The sequence below is a fragment of the Eulemur rufifrons genome, chromosome 10, assembly GCF_041146395.1.
Source record: "Eulemur rufifrons isolate Redbay chromosome 10, OSU_ERuf_1, whole genome shotgun sequence".
NCBI classification, from domain to species: domain Eukaryota; kingdom Metazoa; phylum Chordata; class Mammalia; order Primates; family Lemuridae; genus Eulemur; species Eulemur rufifrons.
Window position 1 is genome coordinate 10786852 of NC_090992.1, and position 15236 is coordinate 10802087.

General features: G+C 39.0%; 1 protein-coding gene across 4 annotated transcripts in view; it reads right to left on the minus strand.

Moving 5' to 3' along the window:
• The window catches only part of PRELID2 (PRELI domain containing 2), a 69137-nt gene that overhangs the window by 31680 nt on the left and 22221 nt on the right, over positions 1 to 15236 (minus strand). For all 4 annotated transcript variants that reach the window (XM_069484160.1, XM_069484161.1, XM_069484158.1 and 1 more), the window contains one exon: positions 2253 to 2358. In XM_069484160.1, the coding sequence (XP_069340261.1) occupies positions 2253 to 2358 (106 nt within the window). The remainder of the gene's footprint in view (positions 1 to 2252; positions 2359 to 15236) is intronic.

Sequence of the window (15236 nt, forward strand, 5' to 3'; positions counted from 1 at the left end):
AGTGAGCTGGCCTGTAGTGGTTTCTGTTACTTGCAACCAAAGAGTCCCCAATATAAGGGGAGCAAGACCACAACACAAATTCATCTAATGCATAACAGTATCTGTGAAGTTCATGGTGCTGAGTAGGCAAGGATTCTGCTTCATTCACCTGAGGGCTGCACAGTAAAGAGGCAAGTGGTTACGTCTTATCGGAGAAAGATGGAGATTTAAGTCCAGACTCCACCCTGTGCTAGCTCTGTGACGAATAAATCCATTTAGCCCACACTTAGCAAAGTGCCCAGAGCAAAGCAGGTGCTCAATATGTATTTGTAAGAGAGAGGAAGACGGGAAAGCAGTTACCACATATTGGGTGTACTTATCTTTCCAAGTCATTTCTCATTAATAAAATGAGGGATAAAGTGTTCACTTTATGCATTTCACAGGATCAGAATGTACACAACCACTGTGCAATTAAAAGTCTTTCATAGGTTCAGATTGCTAGGTCAAATACAGACCCACTTGGGTTAATCAAACAACATTTGTCTAAAGCAGAGGCTGGGAAACTATAGCCCACAGGCCAAATCCAGCCACCTCCTGTTTTTACATGGCCCACAAGAGTGATTTTTATAAATGAACATTTGTAATCAATTTGATGATAGGAAACACTAACTTTGAACCCTAATTCAGCTAAATTTTATCCTTTCCAAAAAAGAATTTCATTCTTCTGATTGATACACCTGTATTACAGAAAATTATACTCAATTATTTTGTGATACAGGGTGTAAAGGATGTACAAGAAGTCAACTCAGTCAGGGACATGGCAATGAAATTATTTGGCTCATCAGCCCCACTATTTTTAGAGTGCAATTTTACAGAACACGGGGATTTTTACAAAGGCATATATTGCAATATAGCAGAAGAACTTGCAATCATGTCTGAGTGAGTTAAAGGTGACATCAGACTTGCTATAAGTTCGACTGTCCTCCTTCAAGCCGATGTTTAAATAGGCTGGACCAGTCCGAATATGTGCCAGGAACTACCTCAGCTGGGCCAGGAACATATCACCAATCTTGACAATATGTCTATGGCATATAGAACAATACCGAATACTCGTTCATCACCCTCAGCCTCCCAGACTAACACTTCCTGGGCCAGGTTCATTCTTAAACCTAGCCTTGCAAAAATAAAAACAAGGATCCATCACCCAGAAATCTCTGGGAGTCATAACAATAGTTCTTGAAACAAGTCATTAACTCCAACCCACAAAACAAAATGAAATAATATATACAGAAGTCCTGATTAAATTCTGGAAATAAGTGAGTCTGATTATCATCATAATAACAATAATAATAACAAAACACTTTGGAGACTTTGGTGCAATGTTCTATTCTCAGCACTGCAATAGGCATATAAAGATGCATAAGGAATGGGCTTGGCCATAAAGAAGTTTTGTTTAATTTGTTTTTGTTGTTGTTATTGTTTTTGAGACAGGGTTTCCCTGTGTTGCTCAGGCTGGCTGGACTTGAACTCCTGGGCTCAAGCGATCCTCCTGCCTCAGCCTCCCGAGTAGCTGGGATTATAGGCACATGCCAGCACATCCAGCTAAGAAGTTTTAAAAAATAATGCTATGAAGGCAATAAAATAGGATATATAAATGTCATATGTAATACCATAGAAGACAAATTAAAAATGGAACAGCTCTACTTAAAACAGGGTACACAGGTCCAACACGGCCTCTGAATCACCTTAATGGAAGGCTAAGCTCCCTTAAGTATAGAGGATGAAAACTATAAGAATGGACAATTGGGGCCTCTGTATTTTCCTCATCTATAATATCAGTACAACAAGAATAGATACTTTAAAGGTTTGTGTGGATTAAATGAGACAATAAATAAAAATGCTTTTAACAGTAGCACATAGTAAACACTCAATAAACATTAGCTATTATTATCTTTATTAAATAGTTGTCATTATACTGTACATACTATAATTATTCATTCTATCATTTCCCTTAATTAGACTATAAGTATGCTCCATATTTTCATATACTCTTCATTGGCACATTTTTAATTTAATGAGCCATAAATGGCACATTGGTTTTATTTTGATTTGGATTTATGTAATAATTATTGTGGGTAATTATTTTTACATATATTTATATGTTAATGATATTTTTCCTTATTATATCTGTTCACGAGCTTTATTCAGTAACTCTATTGGAACGCTCATTGTTTCTTAAAACTAATGTTGGTTCAAAGCAGAAACAAGTTTACCTTCTGGGCTCCCTGTCTTAAGAACGTGCTGGCAAAAGTTTCCAAAATGTAGTTGAGAAATCCAGCTCCTGTGATTGAAATCCTGCCCCTTTGAATGAACTCTGTCCTGTAAAAAACAAACAGAAACACTTCTTTGATGTCTTCTACGCTTGGCTATGTAAACCGCAGACATTTCCAGCAACATAATTACCACTTATAATTAACACAAAATAATATACATAATAATTCAATAATTGGCTACTGTAGGGAAAGACTGTTAAAAGAAATCTTATAGTCTATATAGTCTAAATAACAGTCTTACACAAATTAAAGAATATTCATTTCATGCTGCAAAATGTCTTTTTAAAATTGAGATATTAACAGAATGACTGGGTAAATTATTTAGATTCTCTGTAACTCAGTTTTCTCACATGTAAAATGGAAATAATCATCATATCTTCCTTTTACAACTATTACAACAAGTAAATGAGTTAATACATATAGGAATGTGAAGAGTTCCTGACACATAGGCATTTATTAAATTTTAGACACTATTACTAAAGAGAGACAGACAAACAGAGACAAGACTGGAAAGCCTGGAATGACTTCCTTAGTCCTTGACTGGAGAGGGGACTGAGAAAGAACAGATGTGCCACCATCCCTACCAATTTTAATTATCAAAGTTATATCAATATTAATTATCCCCATTTCATAATATAGAGATTTGGATTACACTTCAGAGTGATATAAGATGGCTGAATAGGAGGCCTGAAGCCCTTGTTCCCCGACAACGACTTAATAACAATATACGAACCAAATATCCTTTGTGAGAACTCCAGAAACCAGCTGGGAGGTGGCAGCACCCCAGGCAAGTGCAAAGCCCAGAAAAGCCACATCAAAGCAGGTAAGAAAATGTATTGCTTTACCCATGGGAGCTCCCTCCCGCCCAGCACAGAGCAGCATAATTAGGAAAAGCTCCCAATTCCTGACTTCTCCCTCAAAAGGGATAGAGAAGAGCTAAATGTACACCCAAAATTCTCGCTTTATGAGGTGCTGCCCAAGGGCATGACTCAGAGTGCTTCAGGAAATGGCAGTCAGTATATTTTCAAAAGCAAGCAGCTTGTTACAGTACTAAAAGAATCTGAAGTACCTCTGACTGGCACCCAGGGGAACAAGAGATTATGGGCTCTTCAGAACAGGGGCAGATCTCTTTAACTGGGAAACTACACACACAAGCCCAGAGAAAACACATCTCTGGGAAAAGTATGAGGCCCCCGGAATCTCTAGCTGGCATGACTGGTGAAGGTCTTCCACTGTACAAAAGCAACCCATAAAGACTAGGAGAGGTGTCTGTTTTTTCATATGCCAAATCACGACAAAAAAATCACAAGGCATACATAGAAACAAAAAAATATGGCTCAAAGAAACAAAATAAATTCCTAGAAACCAACCCTAAAGAAACAGAGATCTATGAATAACCTGACAAAGAATTTGAAATAACCATCTTAAAAATGCTCAATGAATTAAAAGAGAATGCAGATAGACAACTAAATTAAATTAAATCAGGAAAGCAATGCATGCCTAAAATGAAAATACCAACAAAAAGAAACTGTAAAAAAGAAAACCAAGGCCGGGCGTGGTGGCTCACGCCTGTAATCCTAGCACTCTGGGAGGCCGAGGCGGGTGGATCGCTCAAGGTCAGGAGTTCGAGACCAGCCTGAGCGAGACCCCATCTCTACTAAAAATAGAAAGAAATTATATGGACAACTAAAAATCTATATAGAAAAAATTAGCCGGGCATGGTGGCGCATGCCTGTAGTCCCAGCTACTCGGGAGGCTGAGGCAGTAGGATCGCTTAAGCCGAGGAGTCTGAGGTTGCTGTGAGCTAAGCTGACACCACGGCACTCACTCTAGCCTGGGCAACAAAGTGAGACTCTGTCTCAACAAAAAAAAAAAAAAAAAGAAAAAAAAAAAGAAAACCAAACAAAAATTTAAGAGTTGAAGAATACAAATAATGAACTGGAAAAATACACTAGAGAGGTTCAACAGGAGACCTGATCAAGCAGAAGAAAAAAATCAGCAAATAACCTTGAAGATAGGTCATTTGAAATTATTGAGTCAGAGGACCAAAAGGAAAAAATAATTTTAAAAAAGTGAAGAGAACTTGAGGGACTTTTGGGACATCGTCTATTAAATCTATATACACATTATGGGAGTCTCAGAAAGACAAAAGGACTAGAAAGGGCCAGAGTACCTTTGTGAAGAAATAATGGCTGAAAAATTCCCAAATTTGAGGAAGAAAATGGGCATACAAATTTAAGAAGCTCAATGAACTTCAACTAAGATAATTCCAAAGAAACTCACACGAAGATACATTATAATCAAACTGTTAAAAGTCACAAAGAGAGAATCTTGAAAACAGCAAGAGAAAAGCAACTCATCACATAAAAGGGAGCTCATAAAATTTTCGTGGATTTCTCAGTAGAAATTTTGCAGGCCAGTGGGAATGAAATGATATGTTCAAAATGCTGAAAGAAACAAAAGAAAGAAAGAAAGTAAAAACTACAAACCAAGAACACTATACCTGGCAAAACTATCCTTCAAAAATGAGAGAAATTTAGACTTTCTGAGATAAACAAAAGCTGAGGGAGTTCATCACCACTAGAGGTTTGGATTACACTTAACTTAGTTTCATTCATTCATTTCTTCAAAACACTGACTGCATGGCTACTATTGTGCAGCACCATACTGAGTGCTAGAGGCCCACAGAGAAGAGGTCTCTGTCCTCCAGGATCTCACTGACTAGTGGACAGGACAAACAGACAAGTGGGAGAAGGTCAGCAAATGGAGGCAAAGCATTCTTTCAGAAGAAAATCACAAGGACCCAGGCAAGGAGGCATGAAGGAACAGAGATATCTGATGAGCCATAAGTTATCCGAAAACACCCAGGACATGCTAAGGGGCTTGATAAACTCTTCCCATGTAAATGACTGGAGCATAAGGTGGGTGTGATAGATGTGAGGAGATGAGGCTGAAAGGATAAGTGGAGATGGGATTGCAAATGATCTCAGGATTAGATCTCAAGTTTAGACTTTATCCTGAGAGTAAACGGGACTTCTCTTCTGAGGACACCAAGTGTCAGGTACAGATTAACAATTACACGTGCACCACTGACTAAAAGGCTTGTGGCAACCCCTCAATGCTTTTCATCTCCTATCCCCCGTTTTCAGCACAGTGCTTACCCTCAATGACTTCAATGAGCATTTGTTAAATGAATGAATTAATTTAATTTCTTTGCAATCAAAAATATTCAACTAAGAAAATATTTTCCCAGCCTTCTTACATCTCTATAGAAAAGGGATGGCAACCAAGCCTCCTGAATATATATTGACATGTGTGTATGCATTGATATGTGAGCATGTGCACTGAAACAAACAAAAAAAAAAACATGAGAAAATACTGGATCAAACAAACCGTGTGATTTTGGTCAAAACGGTTTTTAAGACCTCTTAATCAGACCTCTTTTCTAATAGCAGGAGCCTCTACATTTCGATCATGCACATGAAGAAACCTTCAGAATTCCCCTCTCCCTCTCCCTCTCCCTTCTATCCTTTTCTCTCCCTCTGTTATACACACACACACACACACACACACAAGAGTTATCCCTTCCAATCTGGCATAAATATCTTCAGTCTAAGCACCATCCACCTCTTAGATTTAAGCCTATTTAAAATGATTTGCTCATGTAAAACCATATCCTAGTGACACTAATCTTTTCCGTCTTTATTCTGGATTAGTCAGAGTGGAATTTTACAGTGATTTTAATATTTAAAAATGAAAAGTTGAGCAGCCTCACACTCTTGGGAGAGATGCACTCTTCAGTCCCCAGTCCTCGAGGCAAGTGTAGGTGAGGGATTAATAAAAGTCTCTCTCACATCATATTCTAACCAATATTTCTTTCTGTCACTTCTGGGAGAAATAAGTCCTCAGAAAAGCACTTTCAGGGTTTGTACAGCTCTCAGAGAATAACAGGGCAGTAAAGCAGGGTCATGCCCTCGCCATCAACAAGTTTATCCTATTATATTTTAAGACTGCCAGAAAAGAAAATACTGCGCTCTCCCTCAATAACTCATTGACAAAGCACATCAGACATTTTCTTCTTACTACCCATAGCTAACCTAAATTCCTCACACTAGGATTAGTCTCCATTTAAGGTCCTGTGCAAAACATAGCAGTCTACACAACACTATACAGTTTAATTTCAGCTCTATTTAAAAAAAAGAAAAAGAAAAAAAAAACAGATGGATAGAGGGCCAGGTGGGGGAATGGACAGAGCTGAAACGTTAACAACAGAATCTCTGGGCATAACAATTATAGATGCTATTTATTCACTTTGTTCTTCTTTTTAGTGGCTTACAAATTTTCTAGAATAAATATATATTACTTTGTCAATCACCAAAAAAATAAGTATCACTTGTATATGAATAAAGCATTTTATAAAAAGGACCTGTGCCTTTTAAACCATTTTCAGCAAAAGCACATTCTAACTTCTGGCTTGCCCTTCACTTAAAAGTAGTCTTGTTAAATCACCTCTTGGCTTTCCTTTTAATATAATCTCAGCTCTTTGTGCCTTTTGTCCTAAGACTTTCTCCCCACCCCACACTTGAAGTGTATGGTGTTTCACTCAAGACAATCAGGATGATTCAAGTTTTCCTACACCTGTCTTTCATCTCTGAAAAGCCTAAAGAAAGGACTGCATTGCATTTATGATGTTATATACTCAGGGTCATACTTACTCCTCAAAAAACTGTATAGAAACAGTGTATGTTATGGATCACACACTGTATTATCACTGAGGTTTTTATGCTTTGAAAATTATTTTCTCTGTTTTATACATGAAGAAACTGTGGTAGAGAGAAGTTAAATAATTTTCCCAAGGTCATAGAGCTTGATGTCATGAAGATTCATTATCTATCACCTCCAAACCCTAGTGCTCCTCTGATCTCAGTGAATAACACAACCATCCTTCTAGTCCATGAGATCAGAAATCTCGGCAACATGTTAAACGGTTCCCTCTCTACAATCAATCTAAACATCTAATCAGTCACCAGATTGTGTTTATTTTATTTCTAATGTCCCTCAATGATCCATGTCACTCTCTCCCTTGGTACTGCCACTGCCTGGGTTTAACATAGCGTTTTCTCTCTCCCTGCAGCTGCCTCCCAATGGGGTCCTTGTCTGTAGCATGGACTCCCTGTACTCCACACTGCCCAAAATCACCTTCCTAAGTACACAATGATCATGCACTATATACTAAGGCACAGAGAATAAAGTCCACATGCTCAGTTTTATATTTGAAACTCATCCATAGTGTTGCATGTAGCTGTTTTTTGTTCATTTTCATTTCTGCATAGTGTTCTAGTGACTAAAAACACTTCAAATTACTTATCTGCTCTACTGAAGATGACATTTTGAATGGACCCAGTTTAAAGCTATTATCAACAGTGCTGTTATAAAAATATTTACAACGCAGCCAGATACATACGTGCATGAGTGTCTCTAGAGTATCTAGCAGTCAATTATCTGGGCCATAGGACATGCATAGTTTCAACAGATAATACCAAATGTTTTTGTAAATGGTTGTATCTGTTTTTTTTTTTCTCATTGCATCCTCAATTCCAATTGCAACGACTGGCATGTGGTAGGAAATCAATAATGCATTTAGGAAGGAAAAGATAGAGAGAATGAGGGAGGGTAAGAAGCAAAAGAGATGAAGAAGAGGAAAGGGAGAAGGAAAAGAAGGGGAGAAATTTATAGCACATCTCAATACTTCTGTCCAGAGTTCCAATGGCCGAGGTCAGTAGGGGGCAGCCTTCACCTGGCTGAGGGACAAGCTACCGGCAAAGTCTGGGCGTGAGGCCACTCACATAAGCAGTGCCTGTATCTGAGTCACATCATTGCTTTGCCCACTCTAAGGATACAATTCAACACAGAGCACAACTAAAATCTTGAAACACTTTTGTGAAAAAGAAGGGTAGTTTATATAATCAGTCATTTAAAAATTTGTTTTCCTCTGGATTGGGGAAAATAAAAAAGTTCAGGGGAAATACAGATCAGGAATTAATCCCCAGAGCATGGAGCCACCAGCGCTGAAACCTCAAAACAGCAGTTTCCGGGAAAGCAAAAGCTCTTAATGAGATCCTGTCCTTGAATTATTGACTGGTTAGGTACGGCAAATCTTACCTAATTGTTTTCATGATGGGAATCTAATTAAAGTGTCTTTGAAGGGGAAAAAAGTTTCCACAGAAACTCCTGTTGTGATGATATCTAAGTTCTAATCGTGGAGTTTTTGGCATGTTCCTGTAACCACATAGAAAGAGGGGTACCCCAAAGGAACTGCAGGGTCTGGAGGTCAGACGGTCCACTCACTCCCTGAGTCCAACACTGCTGTGGAGACTGCCTGGCTCTGCTCCAAGACGCCAGAATACGTAGTCTCTCCCATGCTGTTTCAGAGAACCAATGCAATTTACAGAGCTCACAATGTGCTATGCAGTTTCCAGGCTTAATATATATATTCATACTTATATATGTGTGTGTGTGTGTATAGTGACACACACTATATATGACTATAAAACAAGGATTAAGGGTGTGGTTCCTGGATTTCGACCATTTAGATTCACATTTCATCTTGTCTGATTTTTGCTAAACTTTTCAGCACAGTGTTTCTGCTGAAAAATGTTTATTGTTTGCTAGAAAGCCAGACTATCAACTGGTCGTGCTTTATCAGATTAGCAAGAACTTTGCAAAAAGTGGAGTTCCAAAAGGGGTGCCAGCTGTGTGCGTGCTTAACACTGGGACCACAGGATACTGACTAGTTCGCAGGGGTTCCCAAATCCAGCTACTCAACAGACTCACCAGGAGAACTTGAAAAAACATTGATTACCGGGAACTAGCCCAGACCTACAAAACTAGAATTATCACAATGGGTCTACGTTTTTAACCTTCCCCCTGAACCCTGGACAAAAACACCACTCAAAACGACTCAAAGGACAAAGGAGGATGAAAAAAAGTCAATAGTCACCCACTAAGATACAATCACGTGTCACTAAACAACAAGGATACATTCTGAGAAATGCATCATTAAGAGATTTCATTGTTGTGAGGATATCATAGAGTGTGCTTACACAAACCTAGATGGTCTATCCTACCGCACACCTAAGCTATACGACATAGCCTATTGCTCTTAGGCTACAACCTTGGACAGCGTGTCACTGTACTGAATACTGTAGGCAACTGTAACACAGTGGTATTTGTGTATCTAAACATAGAAAAGGTACAGCAAAAATACAGTACAAAAGATATATACTATACATATACCATATAAAATATGGTACACGTGGGCACTTACCATGGATGGAGCTGGCAGGACTAGAAGTTGCTCTGGATGAGTTAGAGAGTGAGTGGTGAGTGAATGTGAACACCTAGTACTTTATTGTACCCTACTGTAGACTTTATAAACACTGTACACTTAGACTACACTAAATTTATTTTAAATTTTTTTCTTTCTTCAATAATAAATTAACCTTAGCTTACTGTTAACTTTTTTCTTTATAAGTTTTAATTTTTTTAACTTTTTGACTTCTGTAATAGCACTTAGCTTAAAACACAAACACATCGTACAGCTGTACAAAAATATATTCTTTCTTTACAAACTTAATTCCATAAGCTTTTTTCTAGACTTAAAATATATTTTTTTAATTTTTAATCTTTTTTGTTAAAAACTAAGACACGGCCGGGCGCGGTGGCTCACGCCTGTAATCCTAGCACTCTGGGAGGCCGAGGTGGGCGGATGGTTTGAGCTCAGGAGTTCGAGACCAGCCTGAGCAAGAGCAAGACCCCATCTCTACTAAAAATAGAAAGAAATTATATGGACAGCCAAAAATATATATAGAAAAAATTAGCCGGGCATGGTGGTGCATGCCTATAATCCCAGCTACTCGGGAGGCTGAGGCAGGAGGATCCCCTGAGCTCAGGAGTTTGAGGTTGCTGTGAGCTAGGCTAACGCCACGGCACTCACTCTAGCCTGGGCAACAGAGTGAGACTCTGTCTCAAAAAAATAAATAAATAAATAAATAAATAAAAAAAACTAAGACACAAACATACATATCAATATCACTGTCTTCCACCTCCACATGTTGTCCCACTGGAAGGTCTTCAGGGGAAATAACACACATGGCACTGTTATCTCCTACTATAACAATGCCTTTCTGGAATACTTCTTGAAGGACCTGCCTGAGGCTGTTTTATAGTTGCTTTTTTTATAAGTAGGAGTATACTCTAACTATAACAAGTATAGTATAGTAAATACATAGACTAGTAACGTCGTTATTTATTAGCATTATCAAGTATTATGTACTGCACATAATTGTATGTGCTATACTTCTACACAACTGGCAGTGCAATAGGTTTGTTTATGCCAGCATCGCCACGGACGCATGAGTAACGCGTTGTGCTATGACATTAAGATGGCTATGAGGTCACTAAGCAATAGGAATCCTTCAGCTCCACCATTGTGATTATGTGGTCTGCTATTGACTGAAATGTAATAACGCAGCACATGACTGTATTTCAAAAGGTCTTGCTTCTAAATACCATTGAATGCTCTCCTGGCTAAACACCATTGTTTCCAGCTCAATTCTCACCTCCCTTTTCAATAGAACAGCTTACTCCACTTCTCGAATTTTCGTATCTTTCAACAGCCAAGGCATTTTGAAGACAACATTTATTCACTATTATTTCCAACACCTGACATTTATTTAGTGCTTTATACTCTCCACATCTAGAGCATTCCCATTTACTATCTTATTAAGTCTTCACATCACTCTATAAGGAAGCTCAGGCCACCCTTATCCCTTTTCCCAGAGTCAAAGAGCACATAAGTGACCAAGCAGAAAGAGGAGGTGTCTCCATATTACTGGTCAAGATTCCCTCCACGTGGCATTTCCCACCAAATCCAATCAGACTTTCCCAATTTACACTTACCCCTCCCACCAATTTCTTCTCTTTTCCCTTCTCTCCCTTCATTTCCATTTCAGCCCAAAAGGAGCACTGTCTGCAACCCCTTGAGCAGATGTTCATTCATCATCCCTTGGACAAAAGTCCATGGAACACCCCTGTGAGCCAAGCAGTGTGCTAGATACTGGGGACACGGCAGGGAAACTGTGATCTCAGTGCACAGCCACCAGCAGACAATTAGTACAGGATGAGAAACCACAGAAGACCCTGATTATATGAATATGAACATCAAATGGCAAGTGAGTATCTTTTGGAGGACAGTCTTGCTAAGCCAAAAATAAAGCTTCAGCCCAGCAGTCATATTTGTACAGAAAAGACCTTGCTGCTTGGCTTTTCATAATTGGCGGTGATTTTTGCTAATTGTTTGATCACCCACTGGTGCACCGGAAATCAAGGTCAATATGAGCACGAGGAGTCGTGTTTTAGGATGAATACAGTGGAATTTATTCAGGCTATTAGATAACTACACCCTCGGCCCTTTAGCACTAGGACTGGGCTTAGAAATAATTCCTAAGTAAAGTCAGCAAAGCCAGAGCATTTTAATACTTTCTTTGGTAAAACCAAGTCTGGAGGTCAATCAGAAAGGCCAGTGCCAGTCTTAAAAACACACAGAAGTCACCAAACTGTCAGATCTGCCACTGGAAAAAAATAAAAACACTCCAGAGAAAGGGGTAAAAAATGGACACACAAAGAAAAATGCCCAACAATTAGCCCCTGACACATGCAAATGAGACTACTTGTGATTTACCAGATGAATACCCAAGACTTAAGATGTTTTAATCTAGAAATTGAAAAGTAAAAAATTATAAAAGTTATATACCTATTTATTAGAATGGAGAATATTCATATGAGTAACTTTAATAATGAAGAAAATTTACTGAACTAATAAATTTTATGAATAGCTGCATACCCCATTAATTTAATCTGTGTGTAAAGTTTGATTTTGGCTTTTTTGTTTTTTACTATGTTCCAGGAGGAATTTCTTTGATATTTTATAAATGATTAATCAACATATCTGAGGGATATACTCAATATTATTAACACTTTGCTAAGCTGAGCATTTTTAACCTCAGAAACAAGGTCTGTGAGCATCAGCGGATAGGTAGAAGCTCTTAGACATGGAAAGGTGATGACATGGGCCACTGAGATGCTGCACTGAGTATGGAAGAACAATCTTGTCACTCAAAAGCAAAAAAAACCCTCCACATCATGAACAGATTAGGTCCTCACGGATAGTGATAACTTAAAGATACCAGAAAAGGTTTTGCATATCACAAAAACACATATATTAGTAGTTATGATGAAAGAGCAAAGCCCAAGAAAATATTTTTACAAGATGATTATCTTTTAGAATTACACTACAGTACTTGAGTAAAGCCAATGTCTATTATTAAAACCAAATCAAATGCATGTCAATTATATGCTTGCATAGTATAATAAAAATCTATTACAAGGAAAAGGAGAATAAACAAGAAAGGAACCAAAAACGAACAAATAAATATATTTTAAAGAACAGATGCAAACATAAAACAGTAAGAAATGAATAAGCCTATCTCAGAATCTAAAGTTTCAGAGGGCAGAAACCATGACTTTTTTCCTTCCTTCTGAAAAATCTAAAACAATATACTCCACTCTACATTTTCCAAAGTAAATGCCTGTGTCCTGTTCTATGTAATAAAGCACATTCCCACAAGAGATGACTTTAATTTTTTTTTAATTTCAGATTAAGATTCACTTTTTATGTTCTGATTTGGCCCAAGTCTCCTAAGGCAAAGCAGAGCATCAGCCTGACGTCTCTGATTCTAGACACTCAGGCAGGTCCTCAGAATATCCGTGTGACGCCCTGAACAACAGCCGTGGTTCCTGCGTGAACCAAGAAGAGAACCAGAAAATGGGGGATTCAGTCTATGTCAAATGCTTGTTTCAGCCCCTGAATATTGTTCTCTCTAGACCTTAAATCCCACTCTGGAACTAAAATAAAAGGTTCCTAGTCTCATGACTCTCCAACTGAGGGACTCATAGCCAGCCCCAGAGATATGAACTGAGGAAATGCAAAATCCCAACATGAACATGTTCCTGCCGTTAATGGCACATAATTACAAACACTGTTTTTACAAAACAAATACTGAGAATTAGAATCAAAAGGCACGGGAATTTTTAAGATGATGATAACAACAACAGTAAAAGTAGCAATACGAAACACTGACATTTACTGACCACAGCGGGCTGGCACTATTCTAAGCTCTCTCTATGTACTATTTCATTTAATTCTCACAGTAACCCCTGAGAGAGGGATATCATCCCCATCATACAGATGAGGAAACCGAGGCTTAACGAAGTGAGGTAAACTGTGCAAGAGCATATAAATATAATTTGAGAGGTAGGATTCTAACCCAAAAGACTGCCCAGTTACTGTGGCACAGGTCATGACAGACCCTGGGCAGGCATGGGCGAGCAGGTTGCCTGCGTAAATAAAGCAGATTTGTAAATTGTTGAACAAATGAGCCTGACACAGGAAAACAGAGACTATGAGGCTGTCTTAAGTCTTGCTGGATTTCCAGTTCCTGGTTCCTATCCCCTGGAAGGCCCAATCACAGGTACAGAAATATCCCTGTAATCACCTGCCATGGTGAGTTTCTGTTACTTCCAAAGCAAAACAAAGACAATGGGCAACACAGTGAAAAGAAACCATAAAAAGGAAAAAAGATGTGCAGTGTCCCCTTCTACCATATGCCAGGTGCCAACCCCTCCCCCAGGCAGCCATGTTTCAGAGGGAGCGGACCTCACCCCAGCTCCAGGGGCAGATCCCAATTGGTCAAGGCCAATCAGCCCACATCATCCTCTGATCATGCTCATTGGTGGGAGCAGGTGATCCAAGGTGACTCAATCAGTCTCAGGGGAAGGACTGTTTTTTCCCATGGTTGGGAGACAAGTTCTGTCCCTCTCACAGCTATTTCTCTCACTAAAGCTGGACAATGGAATATGCTGACCTGAGTTGCTACTGGCAGTCATGAGGAATCCAAACTTAAAAAAAAAAAAAAATTGATACACAGGGAAAAGTAGAGCCAAAAGAATAACAGGTAGGGAAATATAGCCCACTTGCTTATGAGATAATACAGTTCCTGAGTGAGAAGAAGGGCAGAATAGTTGCCAACAGCATAGATTCTGAAGCCAAATTGCCCATGTTTGAATCTGGCACTGCCCTTACTGGCCATCTTACCTTGTGCAAGTTACCTGACATCTCTAAGCCTCAGTTTGTAAAAATGGTGATACTAGTTCTAACTTCATATGGCTATGATGAGGTTTAAATGAATTTATATATACACACATAAACACACACATATATCAAAGCACTTAAAACAGTGCCTGCTACACAGTAAACATGTATTAATATAAGGGATGGCTGGTGTTGTCTGAGTCAGGGCTTCTGCTATTAGCAGCACAAGGCAGCCTAATTGATATAGGAGGAGGGACAGAGTACGTATAGAAAGACGTCTCTGAGGCATGGAGTGCCAAGCTGGGCTTTGGAAGAGGCAGATGAGTGAGAAACAGCACATCACTCCATCTTCAGAAAAAGATGGAAATTCCATCGCATAAAAACTACAGGAAGAAAATGTTGGATGAAGTTAATAAAGGAAGAAAGCATATTGGAAATATCCAGATGTGTGAGAATACAGATGGGAGAAAGTTCAATGTAGCTCTTGCCCAAGAAGGTGCCACACCTCCTGAGATGTCGGTGGGAAGCCGGAATCAGATCTATGTACAGAGATACAGAGCAAGGCTTAGTGAGCGCTACGGGAAACCCATTTTGAGCCCATCTCTGAATTGAGCCGACAGGCCATGCACAGGGACAGAGTGGCATCTGGTTTCTCGCCACACACCCACACCTGCTAACCAACACACAGCTTGAAGGTCTAATTTTAGGCTCAG